Source organism: Vitis vinifera, chromosome 15, assembly GCF_030704535.1.
Source record: "Vitis vinifera cultivar Pinot Noir 40024 chromosome 15, ASM3070453v1".
NCBI lineage: Eukaryota > Viridiplantae > Streptophyta > Magnoliopsida > Vitales > Vitaceae > Vitis > Vitis vinifera.
In genome coordinates, this window is record NC_081819.1 from 3,536,220 (window position 1) to 3,559,936 (window position 23,717).

Sequence of the window (23,717 nt, forward strand, 5' to 3'; positions counted from 1 at the left end):
GAAAATTTTTGTTAGCACTTGAATTGTTTGAGTTTGCAATCTATTTGGATAATGGATTTTGGTTGTTGGATGCTTAGTTTTAAAGTTAAGTTTTGAAGATTTTAGAATTTTGTTCCACTACTCTGAACAAGTATTTGGTAATTGGTAACTTTCAGTTACAAGATAATTGTTTGGGTCATGTTTACACTTTAATCCTTCGGGTTTGAGGTGTGAAATGACTATCAGGCCCTTGGAGTGGGTCTTGGGGCATGACAATACCTTTATGAAGAGAACTTTGAATTGTGTTGACCTTTCCATGCTAAGATGTTTGTAAAAGATCAATATCAAATAAATAATACAAAAGGACATATCTACAATTAATTGCAATATATATGATGACTAGTTACAATATATCTAATGATCTTACACAAATTGGAATTTATCGAGGATATAAATCAGTAATTGAAACTTCATTCACCGTAAATTGGGTTGAGATTCTCATTTGAGAACTATGCCCCGCTATCTGTGTGCTACTTTGCAATAAAAATCCAGGTCGTGAGGGACTGGGAAGAGGGAGATAATAGCTGTTGAGCATGGAAACAATCAATGCCATTGTTGGCCTATTAGCTACACTTTCTTGTACACATAGCAACCCAATGTGAAGGCATCTTATTATTTCATTTCTTAAATTAGTCCCCAAAATTGGATCGACAATATCTACAACCCTCCCTTCATTCCAATGTCTCCAAGCCTGCAAGAATTTATATATTAGAATATTGGTTAGTACTCTGGATTGTAATTTCCTTTTTCAGGCGATGAAGAAATGTATTCTGTCCATGTGCATACTTACATAGGTTACAAGGTGCTCTAACTCCTCTCCATTATCAAAACAAATCTTTTGGCCACTTACAATTTCTAGAATTAATACGCCAAAACTATATACATCCGACTTAGTAGAGAAGTGGCCTTGATGTGCATATTCTGGAGCCATATATCCACTGCATAACATGATGAATTAGACCTTAATTCAAATCCATTGCCAAAAGAGCTCTTGAAGGTAAAGTTATTTTCAAAGTACTCAATATATGTTCTTTTACATAGAAAAGATGTCTCTCTATTATGCATGCAAGAACTGTCCTATTTCTTAAGACAAATCATTTTCTTTAACATCAATAACAAGAACATCAAAATATTTAATATTCAATAGCTTTGGAATGATTTACTTACTAGGTTCCTGCAATTCGACTCGCATTAGCATGAGTTTCATCCATTGAAAACAACCTTGCCATACCAAAATCTGAAATTTTAGGATTCATATCTTCATCTAGAAGGATGTTGCTAGCTTTGAGATCACAATGGACTATTCGAAGACGAGAATCTTCATGCAAGTATAGAAGTCCACGTGCAATGCCTTTTATGATTCTATGACGCCTCTCCCAGTCCAAACATACCCTATTAGCAGGATCTTGATGTCCATATGTACATACAATAACGTAGAGCTCAAATGAGCACTGTTTACTCTACTATTTATAAGTGAATAGAAGCTTCGAATTAGAAATAGTTTCAATAAAAGAAAAAAAAAATGGATTCTTACCAAAGATGAAGTGATCAAGGCTTGAATTGAGCAGGAACTCATAAATGAGAAGTCTCTCCTCTCCTTCTAGGCAAAAACCTAGGAGTCTAATCAAATTCCTATGTTGAAGTTTGGCCAATAGTAGAACTTCATTTTTAAACTCTGGTTCACCTTGATCAGTTTTCTTTGATAGCCTCTTCACCGCTATTTCTTGTCCATTTGAAAGTACTCCCTAAATATACATAAGATTAAGTCAAGATTGAAAGTGATAAGCTAATCTATGAGTTTGCAAATATATTTTACCTTGTAAACATCACCGAATCCACCCCTTCCAAGCGTATTACCATTTGAAAAATTGTTTGTTGCAACTTTAATAGTACTAAAGTTGAATTGTAAGGATTCCACACTTATAATTTCATCATCTTCACAAAAAGGAACTATATCAATGAGAGTTTTGGCTGTACATTATGTAAGCTTTAATATCATTTAGAATATTAACTAGAGAAATGAGAAGTTTTATGAACTTACTTTCAACTTTCTCTTTGCAATTCCACCTCACAATGAACCATATGAGAATGATAAGCACAACTATTACTGTAGGAACAGCCGTAGTCAGGACAATTCTGGATATCTTACTCCTCTTTTCTGCACGAATTTCACAATTGTTTTGTTGATTAAAATTTACTTACTACGATGCATTAATAGCAGTCCCTCCTTGCTGCTTTTATTCTAAATTCCTGATCAAATAGTGGATGGAGTTTAAGATATTGTATAGTGCAGGCAGCAAAAACTTGGGCACATATGTATTCCTAAAGGAAACTTTAAAACAAGAGTGTTGATATCATAAAATTCATGTCTTGTTTATGCCATATGAGGGTCAATCTATAACTATTGTAAGCAAGTAAAGTCATCAACCAACTTTAATTTTTTAAAAGAATTTTTATTAATTTTTTGAATTTTAAAAGAATATACAACATTAAGTTTGTTAATATATAGCCTTGGCTTTGAGAATGAAATGTAGAGAGGAAAGAGTATTCCAGAAAAGGACAATGGACGGAGGTTTTTTTAAAGCTTATTCCACCTCATCCTTGATAGAGCATATTTGATTATTTACTATGGTCACCCACAAGGAGTCAAATCTGGCATACTAAACTTTTCTTTTACGTTTGTTTTTCTATTAATTATTTATTGCAACAACTTTAAAGAACATTGATTATATTGCATTAAATAATTAATTATTTAGATTTCAAATAAAAAAATAAATCTCATACTTTATTAAATTATATCAATATATTAAAAAATGGGGAAAATATTAAAATATTTAAAAGATTTTCTAAGATTTTTTTTTAAAAAAATACATTTTTAATTTAATAATGTATTTTTTTTTCTTCTACATTTCTATATAATGATAAAAAAAGATAATAAGAGAGAAGAAAAATTAATTACCAGGAGGGATGGTTGGGTTGGTTGGTGGCTGCGAAGATGAAGTCGCAGCAGGAGACGATGGCACTGTTGTTCCATTGGTTTCGAAAAAGGGGCCTGATTCATATCTTATAGTGCAACTCGGTGCAAGAACTCTTCCACCCTCCCTTCCGCCACAGCACGTTGGAATATCACCTAATGCATTTCTCAAGCAAACATTACAGAAATGTTGAGATATATCTGGAGTGCACTGCACCAATCCATACAAGTTCCTGAAATCTGTTACTTTCACTTCTTCAATAGCAAACATGTCCTGAGGAGATCCTGAGACGGCTCTTGTCACCAGCCTGTCCATCAAATCTCCCAAAATCCTATTAAACTCACCCGAGTCTGAGCGGGTAGCAGTTGGACTCTGTGCAGACCCTCTAGGCCTTTGTTCCATGTAGGAGAATATGGCACGGTTGGCGTACCGCACCATGCACACATCAAACCATATGATTGCCTCTTTCTGGTTTGGGCACCGATTTACTAGGTCCTCACTGGCAGCCTTGACACAATCTTGGCATAGCTGGGGTTTGGTGTCCCCTCTGCATAGGAAGATGCCATAAACCCTGTCATCAGGACTCAGGCCGGCAGTGGTGTTGTAAAACCGGTCGGGGCGGCTAGCATTAGCAGACAGAGAAGAGAGGACGATGTTAAGGCTAGTGGAGTATGTGCTGTTGGCGCTGTAATTACCCGAAGCTACACACGCATGTTTTTTGAAAGTGAATAGCACTTGAGCAGTACCGAGTGAAAGGTGAATGGTGATGGCACAAAGGAAGAAGAGGATATTACAAAACCGGCCCATTTATGCCATGGCATGATTTCAAAGGCAATTTATAGTTTGTTTCTGATGAGAATGGCCCCAGTTTTCCACGTAAACCCTGGTTTGGTAGGTGAAGGTCTTAGTACAGTTGAATCTTTTTCCGAAGACACACGGTCTCGTGGAAAGTTTCAAAGAAAGCTACTAGGGTTGTGTTGTCAGTCAAAAGGCTCTCACATATTTTAGGGTCAGGAATATTCTAAACTATAATAAATTTGACCCACAACCAATGCCTCCGCGTCTTTGAAAGGCTGTCAAGTCTGACTCTAAATTTGGTGCATTGAATTGGTGTAAAATCTGCGAATTGGGATTGAAAGCTCAAGGAAGGTGCCCTTCTTTCTTTACTTAATAAAATATACCTTGTTGAAATCAAAACCCTCATGATTATAAATTCTCATATGTACTTGAGAAGCCCGCAACCAAGACGTACAAGTCTAATTGGGGTTCACAAAACTTGGTGCTGGCTCAAACCAGCATGACATATCTAGGTGCCATGCTAGTTAAGCATTTATTATGATAGGACATGAGATATCTTGGTATCACTTATTAAAATATGCCAATTTTTTTGTGATATATCGTCGAAATATCGCTGTATCAATACATATGGATACGATATTTTCAACCGAAATATCAACGGTCAACATGGGTCGAAGCTTTGTGTTGACCGAGTCAAAGCTCAATAAAATAAGTTATTGTGTTGTTCAAAATGAATTGTTTTACTGCTAGTTGCCCTTTGTTAATTATCATGCATCAATAAATATATATATATTAAAAGTTTTTATATACACAAAATATTAAGGTGTATCCGTACATATGGATATGATATTTTCAACCCAAATATCAACGGTCAACATGGGTCAAAGTTCCATGTTGATCAAGTCAAAGCTCAATAAAATAAGTTGTTGTGTTGCTCAAAATGAGTTGTTTTGCTGCTGATTGCCTTTGTTAATTATCATGCATCAATATATATATATTAAAAGTTTTTATATACACAAAAGATTAAAATAATGCTTTAAACAACGAATTAATTATAATTATTTTATATGTAAATAATTTTTTTTCATTTAATTAAGTAGTAAAAAGTTTTTAATATCATTAATATATTAATTAAATATATCATAATTTTAATATGAAATATATTTTAAAATTAAATATATTATAATTAAATATCACAATATTATTATTGAATAAGATTTTATATAATTTAATAATTAATATATATTAATTTCTTTAATAAAATAATTTTAAAATATTTATTATGCTTTTAATTTTATTTATAAGAGTTTTATTTTATATTTTTATAAATTTTGATTAATTTTAGGTTAATTGATATTTTATATTAAAATATTTATTAATATATTTTCGACATATCCATCAAATCGAAAATCCTTGGCTGGTGCGACTCTCAGAAGCAGGGAGACAATTCGTGGTGATATTTTATTTTGTTGTAGTAAGAAGAGAGGCAAGAAAGTCAACCGTTGTAATCCAGCTTAACATGATTTAGTGATTCATATTATAAGTGTCTTGTCAATTGTCATGACTCATGAGATGGGTTGGAGATAGGGTTGAAATAAGAGAGGTTAGTGTAACTCAATTTGACGCGTGTACGGACTTACGCCATCATTTTTAATACTTGAGTTCTTGAGTTTGCGGCCAAAGTAATCTTTGCTGAAAAAAAAAAAAAAAAAACTAATACAACTTTCAAATTATTTGTCAAAATAGTCTTTTGAATCCACATCAGCAATCCACATCAGCAATCCACTACTCTGAAGATCCAATTTTTTCATCCGAAATCATTCAACAAAAACGCTAACTATTATTTTATCTTCTCTGCGGCTTCCACCGTCTCTCCTCATTGTCTGCAAATCCCACCATCTACGGCTCCCACCATCAACAGCTCCCACCAGCAGCATCTACTAAGTAAGTTTTTTTTTCCCTCATTTTCCTTAGCTTTCTTACTAACTTGTTTATTTTCCTTTTTTAATAAAAAAAATTAAAAGTCCACTAGTTTATTTTCCTTTTTTGAATAAAAAATTAAAAATCCACTTGTTTATTTTCCTTTTTTGAATAAAAAATTAAAAATCCACTTATTTGTTTTCCTTTTTTAAATAAAGATAAAAAATTAATTAAAAATCCACTTGTTTGTTTTCTTTTTTAAATAAAAAATAAAAAATTAATTAAAAATCCACTTGTTTATTTTCCTTTTTTTAATAAAAAATTAAAAATCCACTTGTTTGTTTTCCTTTTTTAAATAAAAAATAAAAAATTAATCATAATCCACTTGTTTATTTTCCTTTTTTTAATAAAAAATTAAAAATTAATCATAATCCACTTGTTTTAAAATCTAGTGTGAACAAAAAAAAAGAAAAAAAAAAGAAAATTAAAATAAAAAAAAAAAACCACAAAGGAATATATATATATATTTCACTTATTATTATTATTATTATGAAAACTAAAAAATATCAAATTGTGTATAGTTATTAATTGTTTTCAAACACAAGTTTTTGATAGATAAAATATTATAAATAAAATATATTTTTAATAAATATTTAAATTTTTAATAAATATTTGAAAAACAATAAAACATGTCCAAAATCTTACCATATGTATTTTTATTCTAAAAAAAATATTACAAATAGAATAAAATTCCCATATGTATTTTTATTCTAAAAAAAATTCCCAAATTAAAAAAAAAAAAAAAAAAAACAATTCCTGAAAGGAAATATCCGGAGAAGATGCCTCCCCCATCCGGATGTGACCATATCACATCCCGGATATGATGAAATAGGATGAATTGAGACGGTATTTTGTAAATACGTAATTATCTTGAATAGATTAACCATTTCTTTATTTTCCGATATTTCCCTTGAGGAATTGTTTTTTTTTTTTTTTTAATTTGGGGATTTTTTTTAAAAAAAATATATTTTTTTTTCATTGGAACTCGTGAGTTTAAGACCAAAATAATTTATTTATAAAAAAATGATAAGAATAGTATCCATTTCAAAATATTTGTCAAAGTAGTCTTCTTTATCCACGTAAGCATCCACATGGATTTTAAGTGTAAAAAACCACCGTTGGTGACTGTGGTTTTAAAACGGACTTTTCTCAATAATACGGTAATTTTAAAAAGTTATGCTTAAATTATTGTAGTAGAAGAAATTATTACAAATATATGGTAGTTTTTTCCACCTAGGAGAGAGGAGATAGGAGAGAGGAGAGAGGGTTTAAAAAAATTTCAAAAGGGAAATCATCTTCAAGAGACGAGTTCCCATGAAATTTTTTTTTTTTTTTACAAAAATAAAATAAAAAAAATTCCTCAAGGGAACTCGTCTCTTGAAGAGACGAGTTCCCATGGAAAAAATATATATTTTTTTTTAAAAATCCCAAATTTATAAAAAAAAAAAAAAAAAAAAAAAAAAAAAAAAAAAAAAAAAACAATTCCTGAAGGGAAATATCCAGAGAAGATGCCTCCCCCATCCGGATGTGAGATATTCACATCCGGATGGGGGAGGCATCTTCTCCGGATATCTCACATCCGGATAGGGGAGGCATCTTCTCCGGATATTTCCCTTGAGGAATTGTTTTTTTTTTTTTTTTTTTTAATTTGGGAATTTTTTTTAGAATAAAAATACATATGGGAATTTGATTCTATTTGTAATATTTTTTTAGAATAAAAATACATATGGGAAGATTTTGGACATGTTTTCTTGTTTTTCAAATATTTATTAAAAATTTAAATATTTATTAAAAATATATTTTATCTATCAAAAACTTGTGTTTGAAAACAATTAATAACTATACACAATTTGATATTTTTTAGTTTTCATAATAATAATAATAATAATAAGTGAAATATATATATTCCTTTGTGGTTTTTTATTTATTTATTTTAATTTTCTTCTATTTTTTATTTCTTTTTGTTCCCACTAGATTTTAAAACAAGTGGATTACGATTAATTTTTAATTTTTTTATTAAAAAAAGGAAAATAAACAAGTGGATTATGATTAATTTTTTATTTTTTATTTAAAAAAGGAAAACAAACAAGTGGATTTTTAATTTTTTATTAAAAAAAAAGGAAAATAAACAAGTGGATTTTTAATTAATTTTTTATTTTTATTTAAAAAAGGAAAATAAACAAGTGGATTTTTAATTTTTTATTAAAAAAAAGGAAAATAAACAAGTGGATTTTTAATTTTTCATTCAAAAAAGGAAAATAAACTAGTGGATTTTTAATTTTTTTATTAAAAAAGGAAAATAAACAAGTTAGTAAGAAAGCTAAGGAAAATGAGGGAAAAAAAAACTTACCTAGTAGATGCTGATGGTGGGAGCCGTAGAAAAGAGAAAATAATAGTTAGAGTTTTTGTTGAATGATTTCGGATGAAAAAATTGGGTCTTCAGAGTAGTGGATTGCTTATGTGGATTCAAAAGACTACTTTGACAAATAGTTTGAAAGTTGTATTAGTTTGATATTTTTTTTTTCAACAAAGATTACTTTGGCCGCAAACTCTGAGTTCTTTTAGCCTGATATCAAATACTCGGACAACTCTCATTTAATAATTTAATATGTATTATTATTCTTTTTAGATTTTTAAAAGAAATTGGTTGTTTTTTTTTTTTTTTTGAATTACACTTGGATTAGTTATTAACTTGATTAACTTTTTTTTTTTTAAAAAAAATTACTTAAAGTAATGTTTGATTAATTAGATATAACATGAAATAGAATAAAAAAAAAATAGATATTATATCATATCCTATGTTATGATTGGTAATTATATTAGATAAATTATCTTATTACTTATCATGCATATGTTATGTTCAATCAAACATGAGATAAAAATAAATGGGGGAATTACCCTTAAGGGTAGGCTGGGGAAAAAAATGATTGAAAAGGGTGGGTAAGTTTACTAATTCCTTTGAAGGCCTTATATTTTTATTAGACTAATTTACCCTTGATTTGACCATTGAACCAGCCACTGTCAAACGATTGCTCCATTTGGATCTGCCTCGATTTTTCCCTTCATTTCTTCCATTCTTTCCCAAACTTACACCCCCCCTTCTTTCCAAATCCTCAATTCGAAACAAACCCTAAATTCCTCGAAACAAGCATAGAAACACATAAAACCCAAAACACACAAAATTTCACCTCGAATCGACGGCCTCCGACTGCACAGTCTTCTCCACTAAATTTCACCTTGAATCGACAGCCTCCGACTGCACAGTCTTCTCCACTTCATCCACAGCCGAATCAGCCCCTGCCTGATTCCTCCTCAACCACTGCTGCTGATTCTGCTGCTGAAACTGCTGGTAACTCTGCCCTACATTCCTTTGAACGTACTGTTGCTGGTTAGGGTTCCGATACTGAAAATTAGGATTGGGGCCGCTAGGGTTTCCGGTCCCCATTCCGTACTGTTGCTGGGAGGTTTTCTGTAAATTTTTTGGTGTTTTAATGTTCGTGTTTTTGCAAATATTAAATATTAAAATATTAATTTTAATATTAAAATAGCTTAGTTTTAGATTTTATTTTAATTTTTCTAGCATGACTTTGTATAATCTATTAGTCTATAATTTTAATTTCATTTCATTTTCTTAGTATATCTTTATTCTTTAATTTTTCAAAATTGTTGAGGAATGTGTTTTCTTAAACTTAGAAAAAATCAAATTAAAATAGAATATGAATAGTGAAAAGAAAAAAAGATCCCTGAGAAGAACTTGTGGAAAAAAGATTTAGGCAAGAAAATGAGAAAATTAGAGAAAGAAATGAACTTTCCCTTCAATTTTTTTTTACCTATATCAAATATCAAATTTGATAATCAATTCATATTAAAAATCATATGGTAACGGTGAAAGGTTATCGAAATTTTTTTCATACAATTAATTGATAAGGTTAATTTTATTGATCTTTTATGAGATTTTGATGAAATACATCTAACTTTCATTAATTTGAAATATCAATAAATATTTTTTTTTAATTCAAAATAAGAAAGATATTTCTTAAATTTTCAAATTATTGAGAATCAATTGTATTTAATTAAAACATTCGAAGAAGAATGGCAACGAAAATTAACCTTTTCAAGTATCACAATTTTACCTGAATACCATGAGGCAAAAGAAATCGGGCACTGTTGCTTGTGATCTTTGACACGTTCCGTGTGATGAGGTGCGAGAGGCAATCTCCAAATAAAGCCTATTTCTATTTTCTACCCATTTGCTATTTCTACAAGGAATTTGGTGAAAAAGGAAAGTTGTTGTCAGCACCCCCACCACAATTATTAAAGGTTTTTATTATTTTTTTGGGTAAGCATTGAGCAACAATCACGAAATTATATTTAATACAAAGAAAATATTAAATATTAAAATAGCTTAGTTTTAGATTTTATTTTAATTTTTCTAGCATGACTTTGTATAATCTATTAGTCTATAATTTTAATTTCATTTCATTTTCTTAGTATATCTTTATTCTTTAATTTTTCAAAATTGTTGAGGAATGTGTTTTCTTAAACTTAGAAAAAATCAAATTAAAATAGAATACAAATTTGATGGGTTTGATGTGTCATTGTTTAACGTGAAATCATTATGTAATTATTTTTGGTTTTTTTTAATGGTTGGAATTTTGGGGTTTGGCGTAGGTTTTCGATTATGCTGGGATTTTGAGATGGCATTTTCATGTTTGGGCTGAGATTAATTTTGGTTTTTGAAGTTATCAAATAGTGAGGTTTTGCTCAATATCCACTGGGGTGTTTTGATTTGAACACTTTTGGGCATGTGCATAATGGCTTAGAAAATGTTGGATTGAAACATCAGTCACTGAGTTTAATTTATTTCCTTTGATCTTTGGAGGAATATGTTTGTATTCCATATATCTGGGAAACTTGTATTTTTGCATTTAATATATTAGAGAATTTTGAGGTGGTGTTGGTGCTTTTCTTGAAAATGGCATTATAACCATCTACCCAATCTGAATAGAGTAGGACTAATTTTTGGTTTCACTGCGGTTACTTTGATTTTTTTCATGGGCTGTTTGGGCATGTGTTTCTTGGTTTCAAAAGCTTAGTTTGAACTGAAGATGTGATAGGTATCAAACATTGGGAATTTGATGTTGACAATTTCAGTTGGTCCAAGGAATATGCTTTTGTTGAATAGATTGGTGGAATTGAGATGATGTTGATTCTCTTGTTGAAAATGATGTTGACAATTTCAATGGCTCTGTGTGTTTTTAGTAGCATGTATGTAACTGTATTTGGGATCACTAATAGTAGTTAAACCAAAATAAATAATGGTACAATACAAATGCCCTACATTTACAATACAAGTGCACTAGAAGTACAATATATTACAACATTACTTGATTCATTATACATTTAATTATGACAATTGATTATTTGATATAAATTCCATAGTGCAGTGTGGAGTATAATACATGGATAAAAGGAAAAAAACAATACAATACAACCAGGTTTGAACATTATTTTAATTAGTATTCTTTTATTTTGACTATATTAATGTTTGACATTGTTGTTTAATTTGACCGTTTTAATTTTAATTTTATATTATCATTTATTTACTTTTACAGGAGATCAAAATAAATAGTCGATGCTCCAGCAAAAAACTTAGACATCTACTTGATGAGCTAAGTGATGAAAAGAAGAGTATAATTCAACATATTGGCTTTGGTGGATTACTTCAGCTCTCTTCCACAGAGATAACGCATAGCTTATGTAGATGGATAATAACTCATTTCAATATAGCCCACTGTAGGTTAGACATAGGACAAGAAAGGCAATTTCCAATAACTTGTTCTGATGTAGGTGAAATTCTAGGTATTCCATATATTGGTAGGAGGCTCCTACTTTCACCTACCAATAGGAATAATAGGATGGAAAACCTATCAGATCTTAGAGAGAGGCTGATTTTAATGGAAGACATGGCCGAGTTCAAAAAATTGTTTATCTTCTTCTCATGTGCTACATTACTTGCTCCAACATCAAAGTTGGATGGTAGTCATGAGTTGTGGTGTACTTTGATGGCTGGAGACTTTGACATCAATGTTAATTGGGGTCAATTTGTACTTGACACACTGGTTGCTGGAATTAGACATTTTCGATTGGGTAAAGGCTCATGGTTTACAGGTTGCCTTATTTTTTTACAGGTAAATACCTTTTTTTATTAAATGCTGAAGGTTTCCATATCATTTTCTATGTTTTAACAAGTCTTTTCTAAATAACGTATTAATGTGTGGAATATTTGTGTTTCAGCTTTTTTATGTAAATAAATTTTACACTCCAACCATGTTGGTGCCATGTACCATCCCAATATGTGCAGCGTGGACTGATGACTTGATGAAGAAAAGGGTGCATGCCGAATTGCATGATTATGGTGATTATGGACTAGCTGATGTAAGAGACAATTTTCTTTCAACATTTTCGTTTATTTTCATATTTGAAAATTAAATTTATAAAAATTATATATTCTTCTTTTTATTATTGTAGGTTCAAGAAGATGAAAGGGAGGAAGATGCACATGAAGACCTTGGTAATCCAGTAAATGAAGTTGAAGAAGAGACTACTGATGTGAGAACCTTCTACATCTATTCTTTTATTTAAAGAGAAAACCAAACATGTTATGCATAATAATATAAATCTTTGACACTTTGTACCATTTTGTAGGAAATTATAGCAGAATATAATGCAGCGGAGAGACAAATTCACCAATTGCTGCGAACAATGAGAGGAGCAATTGATAAACTAGCAAAGTGGCAGAATACAAATAAAACCCCATCATCTTCTCATCAAAGTAGAAGTCATAATCAACCTGATATCAATGATTCTTTCCCATCACCACCACATGGTAGTACGATTTTTATAGCACTCGTCATTATAATTTTGTATAACTTTTAATTTAATTGCAAATGTTGTATAATTTTTTTTTTTTGGGAAAATTAATTTTGGTTATTATGCATTCTGAAATTAGCTTATGGATCGCCACTGAATGATCATTTTGCTGATGGTGAAGATAATGTAGGCCCATCAACCTCACAGCCAGCAGCGCAGCATAGCAGTATACTTTCTGCTTCTTTATGGTTTAATATCAAAATAATAGTGAGTATATAATAATGGATAGTATTTCCTGTGCGTGTTATTTTCATTAATGAATTTTATTTTCCTTTATTTTCTATACATATAGTTGAGGATGAAGTTCAGATGAATGCTATTATTCCTTACGAGACTGGACATCCTCCAATACGTTCATATCAGCTACGTCGACATGCTACTGCCCTTCAATCACCATACGTGGTACAACCGTCAATCAAATTTTCAGCTTCTTCATCTGTAGCAAAGCAAGTTTTGGCATATGCATTGGACGATACACATGATGAAAGGTAAGGTTGAACTTAATTTAGTATAAACAAATACAATTAAGATAGGCAATTGAAATAATTAGTTTTAATTTCTAACATCATAATTATTTATGTGTAGCCAAATATTATGTTCCATGCACAATTTCTTCTTGACAAGGTTTGACTTGAAATGCTTGGGACCCGACAAATTGGTTGACAATAAGGTATTCATATTTAGTTATGTAAAGTTAGGATAAAATTACTCTAAAATTATATATCTAATTTTCATTAATTTACATGAAGGTTGTAACTATGCATTGTCGAATTTTGAATGGTATGGATAAAGAAAATAGGAAGCATTTCTTATCTCCAAACTTTGTGGTAAGATATGTTGTAAGAATTATAGATTGGTTTTCTTGTTTTACGTAGATTGTTTTAATCTAATGTATGGTTTATAATTTTTTTATTACAGTCTGATGTGGAAAAGAAGAGGGGTTCCTTATCTCCAAAATACATATGTGACAATTTATGGAAATATTTCAAAAATACTCGGTTGTGCACATATGAACAGGTTTTATTTAGTTTAATAAAAGTACTTTGTAGTTGGATATTTTTAAGTATTGTGCAGAAAATACATGAACACAACTAATTTGATAAAATCATTGTTTTTTTTTTTTTTTTTTTTTTGTTCCTTGTAGTTGTTCATACCAATATGCAGGAAAAATCATTGGTATTTAATAATTTTGAATATTCATGCGAAAAGAATCGAGTTATTGGATTCATTAATTGACGGAAGGAAAAAACGGATGGATGCCTTCATAGAGAAACTGGTAAATATAGTTATAGTCCAATTACTTATGAGAATCGTTGTCATTATTTTTTAAAGATGTCCATATTTATAATTGTATATTGTGTTAAGGTGAACATTTTGTCAACTGTCATTGGGATTCAAGAAAGAAGACCATCAGTGGACATGATAGAATTTGAATTTGTTGTTCCAGAAGTTGTCCAACAATTGAATCCGTAAGTTGCAAGATTTGTATTCCTCTTTAACTATGGAAAGCAAATCAGGTTATAAATTTACTAATTTGATACCCAATTGACTTATAATTTCCTTAATTACTATTTGCAGAACGGATTGTGGCATATTTGTAATGAAGTTTATGCAATTATGGAGTAACGGTGGAATTTCTCGTGCAATTGCAAATGTATTATATTTAAATTATATTCCAGTTTAGGCATGTAATCTGTGAAACCCTTTTTGGGTTGACTAATGGAAACTATGGAGTACGTTCTTGCAGGTTATACAGGGCTAAGAAATTCCCTGTTATCCTGATAACACTGCATGGCAAGTGGAGAAGCCCCACTGCCAGTAATTATTGTATGGTATATGTGCTGCTGCAGTTTTAATCTGTATATAGAGTTACTAGAGGATGAACATAAGATGTTTTGTTATATGATCCAGCTTAAATAGATCCATTGTGTACTGACTGCCCTCATGAGATGGACAATATTCTTGTCAATATTATCTACATGCAAATGCATATTCTTATGTAGCTGATTTTTGCCTCAATTATTTCAATTTGTGAACAATATACTTTATTGTTTTATGAACAACTGATAATGTCTCCAAAAAATTTCTCTGAATTGCTGTAGGCATCATTCATCAACGCCATCACTCACTTACTCACTTGTTTTGATGGGTCTTTTAATTATCTTAGTAGAGGAAAAATAATTTAAGCTCAGTTTGGTTAATATTTTTTAAACTAATTTTTATTCTCTTGAAAATATATATATCTGAAATTAAGATAATAGGAAAAAAATTAAAAGGAAAAAATAAAGTATTTTTAAAATTTATTTTTTAATTAATTTTTACTTACTCTTGTCATAATTGTTTTAAAAAATAATTATACAAATATAAAAAAAATCAAAAATAAAACATAACATATACAAATTATTTTTAAAATACATTCAAAAACAAAGAAACAAACAAATATTTGTTTTATAAAATAATAGATAATAGTTTTCAAAAAATTATTATAAAAAATTGTTTTTAAAAATTATTTTCAAAAATAAATATCAAATAAGGTCTTAAACTTTGTTTGATAACTATTTTAAAAAATAATTTTATGTTTTTTAAAAATATATTTCAAATAACTAAAAAAAGGTTTTTTTTTGTTCTTAAAAAGGAAAAATATATATTCTTGAAAAATAATGGTATAAATATAAAGAATAATTAAAAGTAAATCATTATATATAAAAGTTATTTTTAAAATCCATTTAAAAATATAGAAAATAAGTTTAAAATATTTTAAGTTTCAAAGTGATTTTTATTTTATAAAACATAATGATTTTTCAAAAATTACTTTTAAAAACTGTTTTATAAAATCAAAACAAAATCTTATCCCTTTTTTCGGAGATCTCTATCTTTTCTTTCCCCAGCAGTCCCAAAATTATACCTATGCACCTGCATTTTTATACTATGCTTGTTCCTAAAAATTAAGCCCATAAATTAGTTCTAGCTATACCCATCAATGAACTGACAAATCAACAATAAAAATGGCTCCACGAGAGCCGGACAAAGTGGAGTTCACAGCAATACATTGATAACTGTAGGCATTGCACTGTCAACTCATCATTTCCCAAACTAATTTGAGGTTACAAAAAAAAAAAAAAAAATTATTGAACCATTATATATAAGAAATTGGTAATCGACCCAAGAAATTGGACTTTATTTAGTCAAAAGACTGCATTGTTAGTTTATGTTGTAATTTATCATATAGTTAGTGTTTTTTTATCGTAATGTTAGTGAATTTATGTTGTAAATGTAATTAAAAATGTAGGCAAAACTGTGAACTATTATAATTAAAAATCTAATACAAGTTCACATAATGGAGATAAATAACCTATTACAAATAACTCCAAATACAAATACATCAAAGTACAATACAATTAAGCATTACATATATAATCCAAAACTTAATAGACATGAAGTAAGTGTATGATTAAGCAATTTTCAAACATAGAACAAAAAATAAAAGTAGTCCTACTACAATTACTTTCTGCATGAACTCAATTCTTGTTAAAATATGTTTAAAATCTTCATCCACGCCATACATTCTTCTTTGAACAACCTCTTCTGGTTCTTGGTAGGTGTTGCCATCACCATTTCCTTCCGGGAATGCCCATTTAAAGAAATGACAGTCATCTCTAGTATTTGCATATTGACAACAATAATATAACCTATTTGGGTTATCCTTTGATTCAGAGATTCTAACAGCCGCCCTCTGTCTGGGTGAACATTTACACATACAGTTATGATAAAGTAGATATTCACCATTTCTAGTATTACCTCTTATATTTCTAAATGAAGCACTTGAAGATGCCATGATGTAACCTGTATTTCAATGGAAAACAAGTTAAACAAATGTAATGAACATGTACAAAGTCAATAATGATCTTCAAAATAACATTAAAAACATGGTTACAAACCACCCTAAATAATGATAAGATCATAAGTCTAAAATAGTGGCATATGTAATACAAACATCTTTGTCATGACAATCAAGTAAATAAGTAAGTTCCAAAACAAATTCTTACAGATTTTAATTTCATAAACCACACATATCATCACAATCAAAATAAGATAAAAAGTAGCATGTCACCAAACAAGCATAACATTAGAATCATGGAGCGGGTAATGGATTTTTGCATGAAGCTCGATTATGGCCTGCAACTTGACATCGTGAACAGAAGATAAGCCTTTTTGAACTAAATTGAGACTCTATTCGACGGTTTCGAGGCCTTCCAGGTGGTCGTTTTGAGCATGGAGGTTTAAGTGAAGGATATAAGCGACCTTGAGCATCACGAACACATCCATCAGCATCAACTATAGGCATGTTGTGATTTGGAATTGAATTGAAGTGTCCAAAATATATCAACTGTTGCATTGGAAGCTTGAAATATGAGTCAACATATTCATAAACATCTTGTTTCATCTGGCGTATTGCTGCACATGCATGCTCACAAGGTATTCCGGCCATTTGCCAAGCCTTACAAGTACATGTACGCTCTCTCAAATTCATGTCTACATATACTTTCATATTGAATACCTTAAACACACCACCAACATAGGGATATACAGGCAATGACCCACTCTTTATAATGTTTTCCAACAGCTTTTCCTCGGTCTTTGGGCCAATTGCAGCTTTCCAATTTTCTGTAGAACCCATATGATCACATGCTAGATGAGCAAACTTATCCATATGTGTCATTACTAAGTTGAAAATTGTGTAATGACGTTCCTCCTTCAGCCAAGCATTGAATGATTCAGCAAGATTAGTTGTCATCTTATCCCATCGTTTTTTGGCAAACTTTGACATTGCCCAATGTTGTGGACTGTTCTCTTCAACCCACTTCGCTAGGTCACTGTTATATGTCTTTAATTTTTCCATGGCTACAACATAATCATCATCCAACCTAGCATACGCAACATTATCAAGTAACAACAATGCATCCATTTTACATTTTTTTCCCTTCATACTATGTTTCGTCACATAGCTACTAAAATTCTCTTTCACATGACAATAACAATATGCATGATTTTCTACTCCAAAAAGTTGAGAAACACTACGAAGGATTGCTTGATGCCTATCTGATATTATGACTACCTCTTTATCTTGAAGTATGCCCTTCAATTTCTGCAAAAACCATAGCCAATCCTCATAGTTTTCTGAACTTACCACACCAAATGCAATTGGGAACATGCCATCATCAGCATCATAAGCTGTTGCAGAAAATAAAGAGCCCCTATACGGTCCACTCAAATGAGTTGAGTCAATTGCAATAACAGGTCGACAACCCATTAAAAACCCTTGAATTGAAAAAGAATGTGCAATGAACAATTGCCAAAAATGCCCATCTTGTCTGCTATATTCAGCAATCGTCCCTGGATTAATGTCTACCAATCTCTGACATAACCATGGCAACAACATATATGAGTTTTCTGGAAGACCATATATTCTCTCTTTTGCCATTTCTTTGTATGTACAAGCTTGCTTATAACTCAATGAAACACCATACCGACTCCTGAAGTCTTTGCAAATTTGACGGGGCAAATACTCAGGGGTTGCCCTTATTACTTGCTCTATGATACGAGCACCTCTCCTTCCCCGCATTGAAGGTTGGCTTGAACACTCAACATCTGTACAATGATTGTGTACATCAATGAAGATGTTAACCTTCAAAATTTTGGTAGAGCCTACTGAATTAGCAGTTATTCTCCAAGGGCACCCATCCACTAAACAGCACACAGATATTCGCTTTGGAGAGTTCTTTTTGAATTTGTATTGAAATCTACCAACTAATGACATCGTATATAATGCATTTCTAAATTCATCTGCATTAGGAAAACTATGCCCACTCCCAATAATAGGTTGAGGACAAAGACTTAAATCATGTGGCATAACTTCAGTTTCTGCACATCTGGACATGAAGCCTTGAGAAAGTCCTAAATTAGACTCATTGTTTGCTTGACATGATGCAACTGAATTGTGTGTTTTCTCCGTACTATTGTGACTGCATATTATAGCACACTCAGTTAATTAATATTAAAACCACTTTGCATCATGGAATTAATGACAACTAATACAAGATATATCACTTACCAATAATCATTTTGCACATTGACTATACCTCCTTCAACTTCTACTCTTCGAGTCCGTTTTAATACATAAATACGAGCATAATCATAACTATGGGATAACATCATATGCATGTCCTCATCATCATCCAACTGTTGAAGTGCAGATGGATCAAACTCAAGGGTGTAATGAAATGTATATCCATTTGAATTAATATCCAACCGTTCACATGCCTTTGAAACAAATTCAACATATGACATCCTTTGTCCAATGTACATGCCTTTTTGTTGTCCACCCTTTTATTGTATTTGTTTATCCTCCTTAGGTACAATCTCCCCTCCTTCATGAAGGTAGCCATAAATGAAATTTTCCAAGTCCATTTACCAATTCAGAAGTACGTCTTCTTTCACCGACAATCAAATCAATCTATTTCACAATATTACAATCAATGAAAATTGAACAACGAATACAAAATAAACAAATGAAAATTATAATCAATTGAGAGAAAAATTTTATATATAAATAACAATATTTGTTGTATATTATACATGTTAGGGATATGCCAAAGAACCCATAATTGCCCAGTTTCATAAGAAATTTGACATTTTCAAAATTTTACTTTATCGTAATGTATCGTAATGTTATTGTATTTGTATTGTAATTGTACTGTATTTTTATTATACCTCTATATTTTTATATAAAAAAAATTAATTTTATAGATTTTTTTTTTTATCCATCATTGGATTATCATCAACAACTATTTCACAATATTACAATCAATGAAAATTGAACAACGAATACAAAATAAACAAATGAAAATTATAATCAATTGAGAGACATATTTTATATAATAAATAACAATATTTGTTGTATATTATACATGTTAGGGATATGCCAAAGAACCCATAATTGCCCAGTTTCATAAGAAATTTGACATTTTCAAAATTTTACCTTATCATAATGTTATTGTATTTGTATTGTAATTGTACTGTATTTTTATTATACCTCTATATTTTTATATAAAAAAAATTAATTTTATAGATTTTTTTTTTATCCATCATTGGATTATCATCAACAACTATTTCACAATATTACAATCAATGAAAATTGTACAACGAATACAAAATAAACAAATGAAAATTATAATCAATTGAGAGACATATTTTATATAATAAATAACAATATTTGTTGTATATTATACATGTTAGGGATATGCCAAAGAACCCATAATTGCCCAGTTTCATAAGAAATTTGACATTTTCAAAATTTTACCTTATCGTAATGTTATTGTATTTGTATTGTAATTGTACTGTATTTTTATTATACCTCTATATTTTTATATAAAAAAAATTAATTTTATAGATTTTTTTTATCCATCATTGGATTATCATCAACAACTTCATGTATTGAAATTACAATAGTGTATTTTTGTTGTTGTTTTTTTTTATAATTTTGGCTTGCAAGGATGCTTTATGATAGGAATACAACATGATAGCCTAGAAATGCCAAATCAGTAAAAAATAATTCAATATTTTGTCATTTTGGTATATTGTAATGTATCATAATGTTAATATTTTTTCATTGTAACTATATTGCATTTGTATTGTACTTATACTTTATAACTGAAATAATGGTTCTTTTACACAACCTTCAAACTACTAGGCATTCGACTCATCATACCAAAATAATACTTATACAAAAAGGTAACAAATTTATAACAAAAATATAGTGATCTTAACTCTTTAACAAATTCATAATAAAAGACAAAGTGGTCTCGTACAAAGGGGATTTCAGTTTTCAATGACAATCCAAATATGTTTATAAATACACAAACAAAGTGGTCCCAAACAAGCATGAAACAACTGAGAACATTTTTTCTTCAATCATGTCAAAAAGTCTTAACAACAAAACTAAAGTGCAAACCTTTTCAATGGAAATCAATAATAATCATATCAAACAACCCACCCAGCAAATAAATTAAAAATAAAAACACATCTTCAATATGACCTAAATAATATAAAAAAATTCAAAATAATAAATTTAAATAACATTTAAAAAAAATGTAATTTCTTTCTGAAAACCTCATTCAATATTTCAGATCTAATATCTTACAGCTACATTGTTAAAATTATTAACTTTTCCTTCATTTAATCCGATTTTTAAATTATTTATTTATTTTTCCATAAACTGACGTTTTTTTTTTTGTATTAAAAAAAAAAACTGACCTTTAATGGATTTCTTGCTAGATTCACAAAAAAAAAAAACAAGTTTTGTGTATCGATTGCAGAGAATGACCTGAAATGCGCACCTTTTTCCTTTCCCCTTTTTCTTCTACAACTCGGCTCCAGATAGGTTAAACAAAGGGAGAATAAACTCTTTTCCAGATAGGTTAAAGAAAGGGAGAATAAACTCTTTTTCACTTTCCATTGCTTTTCACTTTCCTTGCTTTTCACTTATTAAGGGTAGTATTGGCATTTAAATAAAATAAGTCATTTGGAGGAATTATCATCATTTTACCTTACCCTTTACAAGACTTATCAAAGTTACCTACCCTCATTGGTCATTTATTCCCCCAGCCTACCCTTAAGGGTAATTGCCCCAAAATAAATAGTGAGATATATTATTCATTTTTTTTTATATTTTTTATGATATATTAATCTTATGGGATATATATCTCATGTATCAAAAATTTACTTTTTATCATTTTTTTTAATTTTTTAATATATTCCTTTTATAAAATGAATTTTTTATTATAAATTAAATTTATGATTAAAAATAAAAACTAAAAAAATTATAAAATAATATTAATATATGATACATAAAAATTATTTATAAAGTTTTAATCTTGTTAATATATATGTATATATATATCTCTAATGTATCAATAGTATCGTATTTAATTGGAAATCATATCTTAAGATATAATATTGTAGAATATACATATCTTATCATATCCCACTAACTAAACACAACCTAAATATATAACTTATGATAAAGTATTTATTGCATTACACTTATAGGGGGGTGTTTGGTACGTGAGAATGAGGAGTGAGAATAAACATTCCATTCATTCCCTCCCCCATTCCTATGTTTGGATAAATTTTATAAAAGTAAGAATAAAATAAAAAACAATTCTAATAGAAATCAAATCTCACTTATAAGTGAGATTTCAATTTTTCATAAGTAAGTGATATTCTGATTTATTCATCTCATAAAAAATATATAAAATAATATAAAATTATTATTTTATCCTTAAATTTCATTCATCGAGCCCTCGTTCATTTTCATCCCATAATAAAACTTTCTTTTTTTTGAAGGAAAGTTGTGCTTTGGACCAATTAGGTACATAAAACCTGCCCATATAAAGCCCAAGGAAGTATAAAAATTGAAAAGAATGATATTGAACTTCAATATTTCCCGAAATGCCTTTTATTGATGGTGAAAAAACCACAACACAAAATCCAAGTTGAAAATCATATCAAAAACTTTAAAAAAAAAAAAATAAAACTCTTCAAAATAAAATTTGAAAAACGGTTTTTTTTTTTTATATAATAAGAGTAGAAAAAAATACCATTTTTATAATAAAATTGAAAAGCAAAAAAAAAAAAATTAATAAAATTGAATTTCCCTTTTTAATAAATTGAGTTTTTCTTTTAATAAATTATTATTTTTAAATAAATCTTTTTTTTTTTTAGAATTTGAAATCACATTTTTTAAAATAAATTTGAACTTTTTTTCTCTTATTTTTTTTATAATTAATTTAAAAAAAAAATTTAGTCTAAAACGGGGATAACTTTTTTTTAAAAATAAATTGTATTGCTTTTCTAAATAAATTTGAGAGTTTTTTTTTTTAAAACATAAGTTAATTTTTGTTAATAAATATTTTCTAATTCAAATAGAAATTGGCTTTTGTCAACAAAAAAAGATTGAAAGATATTTTGTAAATAACATTTTCTTCTATTTAATCAAATAAAAAATTTGGGTCTTTTTCAAGTCAACTAGCTAGCTTTTTAAAAAATCTGAAGTTTTATCTTCATGGGTATTTTTGTCTCTTATAATTTCATATCTTTCCTGTCAATTATGTCACTTATATGTACTCAAGGTGAATTTCAAGGCCCCACTAGGTCCAAAACATATATATATATATTTGAATCTTATTCTTTAGTGACAAAAAAATTTCTCAAAATTTATTTACTTTAAATAAAAATAAAAAATTATTTTACATTATATGTAAAATTATTATTATTAATTTATTTTTTTTTCATTTTCATCCCTATTATTATTATCAAATATTAAAATGAAAACAAATAATCATTTCAATTTTGAATTCTTAAACTAATCCAAATGCCATAAATTGAATCACTAAATTAATTTTCATTTACCAAAAAATAAGAATAAAAACAAAATATTCATTTTCATTCTTTATTCTCGTGTGCCAAACACCCCAATGAAAAACAATTAAATCTTTTTATTACAGGCGCCAAATTTTGGATTCATGAACATTTCGTGTTCCCAAATTAAATTTGTGTTATACAAAACATTCATTGATTTTAAAAACATAAAATTTTGTTTTCTTGTGAATTGTATGTCCAATGCAATCATTTTCTGGCAAACTGAGTGCAACAAAGGATTTTTTGTTCAATGACCACTTCAGAAATGTGATTGGTGCATGAACATACTGAAACATAACATAGATTGTTTTCCATCCATTCCATTGACAGGGGTTTGAAGCTTTGTATCAAAATACAAAGACAACAGAAGCTCCGGAAGGAGTGAACACCAACATACACTCTCATCCAATGTGGGTCCATGGATTTTGGATAGAATTTTGTTTTCATGGACCACCCTCCATTTCCCGTCCCCTTACTTCCCAATACAAAAAGGAATCTAATCTGCCCCCACAC

At 29.3% G+C, this 23,717-nt stretch overlaps 4 protein-coding genes across 4 annotated transcripts; 2 read left to right on the forward strand and 2 right to left on the reverse strand.

The window, feature by feature from the left end:
* Window positions 1–330: 330 nt before the first annotated feature.
* LOC100247260 (cysteine-rich receptor-like protein kinase 44) lies at window positions 331–3,818 on the reverse strand. Its single transcript, XM_010662909.3, has 7 exons — window positions 2,999–3,818; window positions 2,081–2,197; window positions 1,856–1,974; window positions 1,574–1,784; window positions 1,207–1,444; window positions 830–977; window positions 331–730 (listed from the first exon to the last, which is right to left on the reverse strand). Exons 1-7 carry the CDS (start codon window positions 3,450–3,452, stop codon window positions 419–421), a joined length of 1,599 nt encoding a protein of 532 aa, XP_010661211.2. The 5' UTR covers window positions 3,453–3,818; the 3' UTR covers window positions 331–418.
* Window positions 3,819–11,160: 7,342 nt separating this feature from the next.
* On the forward strand, window positions 11,161–13,483 carry LOC132252577 (uncharacterized). Its single transcript, XM_059743149.1, has 8 exons — window positions 11,161–11,290; window positions 11,408–11,983; window positions 12,090–12,230; window positions 12,324–12,404; window positions 12,501–12,681; window positions 12,805–12,891; window positions 13,018–13,213; window positions 13,311–13,483. The coding sequence occupies exons 1-8, from the start codon at window positions 11,255–11,257 to the stop codon at window positions 13,426–13,428; spliced, it is 1,416 nt and encodes a 471-aa protein (XP_059599132.1). The 5' UTR covers window positions 11,161–11,254; the 3' UTR covers window positions 13,429–13,483.
* On the forward strand, window positions 13,478–14,727 carry LOC104881716 (uncharacterized). Its single transcript, XM_010662852.3, has 5 exons — window positions 13,478–13,552; window positions 13,644–13,742; window positions 13,870–14,001; window positions 14,091–14,194; window positions 14,304–14,727. Exons 1-5 carry the CDS (start codon window positions 13,484–13,486, stop codon window positions 14,407–14,409), a joined length of 510 nt encoding a protein of 169 aa, XP_010661154.2. The 5' UTR covers window positions 13,478–13,483; the 3' UTR covers window positions 14,410–14,727.
* A 2,130-nt stretch (window positions 14,728–16,857) lies between these two features.
* LOC104881737 (uncharacterized) lies at window positions 16,858–18,543 on the reverse strand. The gene has a single exon (XM_010662908.1). It carries the CDS (start codon window positions 18,541–18,543, stop codon window positions 16,858–16,860), a length of 1,686 nt encoding a protein of 561 aa, XP_010661210.1.
* Between the last annotated feature and the right edge of the window lie 5,174 nt (window positions 18,544–23,717).

Coding starts and splice junctions, on each gene's coding strand:
- LOC100247260 (XM_010662909.3), bottom strand. CDS start 3,452: ATGGTGCGGTACGCCAACCGTGCCATATTCTCCTACATGGAACAAAGG. Junction 1,975..2,080: donor TTGCAAAGAGAAAGTTGAAA/GTAAGTTCATAA, acceptor CTTTTTGTGAAG/ATGATGAAATTATAAGTGTG. Junction 1,445..1,573: donor CCTTGATCACTTCATCTTTG/GTAAGAATCCAT, acceptor ATGGACATCAAG/ATCCTGCTAATAGGGTATGT.
- LOC132252577 (XM_059743149.1), top strand. CDS start 11,255: ATGGATAAAAGGAAAAAAACAATACAATACAACCAG. Junction 12,405..12,500: donor TTGAAGAAGAGACTACTGAT/GTGAGAACCTTC, acceptor ACCATTTTGTAG/GAAATTATAGCAGAATATAA. Junction 12,892..13,017: donor GCCAGCAGCGCAGCATAGCA/GTATACTTTCTG, acceptor CTATACATATAG/TTGAGGATGAAGTTCAGATG.
- LOC104881716 (XM_010662852.3), top strand. CDS start 13,484: ATGCATTGTCGAATTTTGAATGGTATGGATAAAGAAAATAGGAAGCAT. Junction 13,553..13,643: donor TCTTATCTCCAAACTTTGTG/GTAAGATATGTT, acceptor TTTTTATTACAG/TCTGATGTGGAAAAGAAGAG. Junction 13,743..13,869: donor GGTTGTGCACATATGAACAG/GTTTTATTTAGT, acceptor TGTTCCTTGTAG/TTGTTCATACCAATATGCAG.
- LOC104881737 (XM_010662908.1), bottom strand. CDS start 18,543: ATGTCATTAGTTGGTAGATTTCAATACAAATTCAAAAAGAACTCTCCA.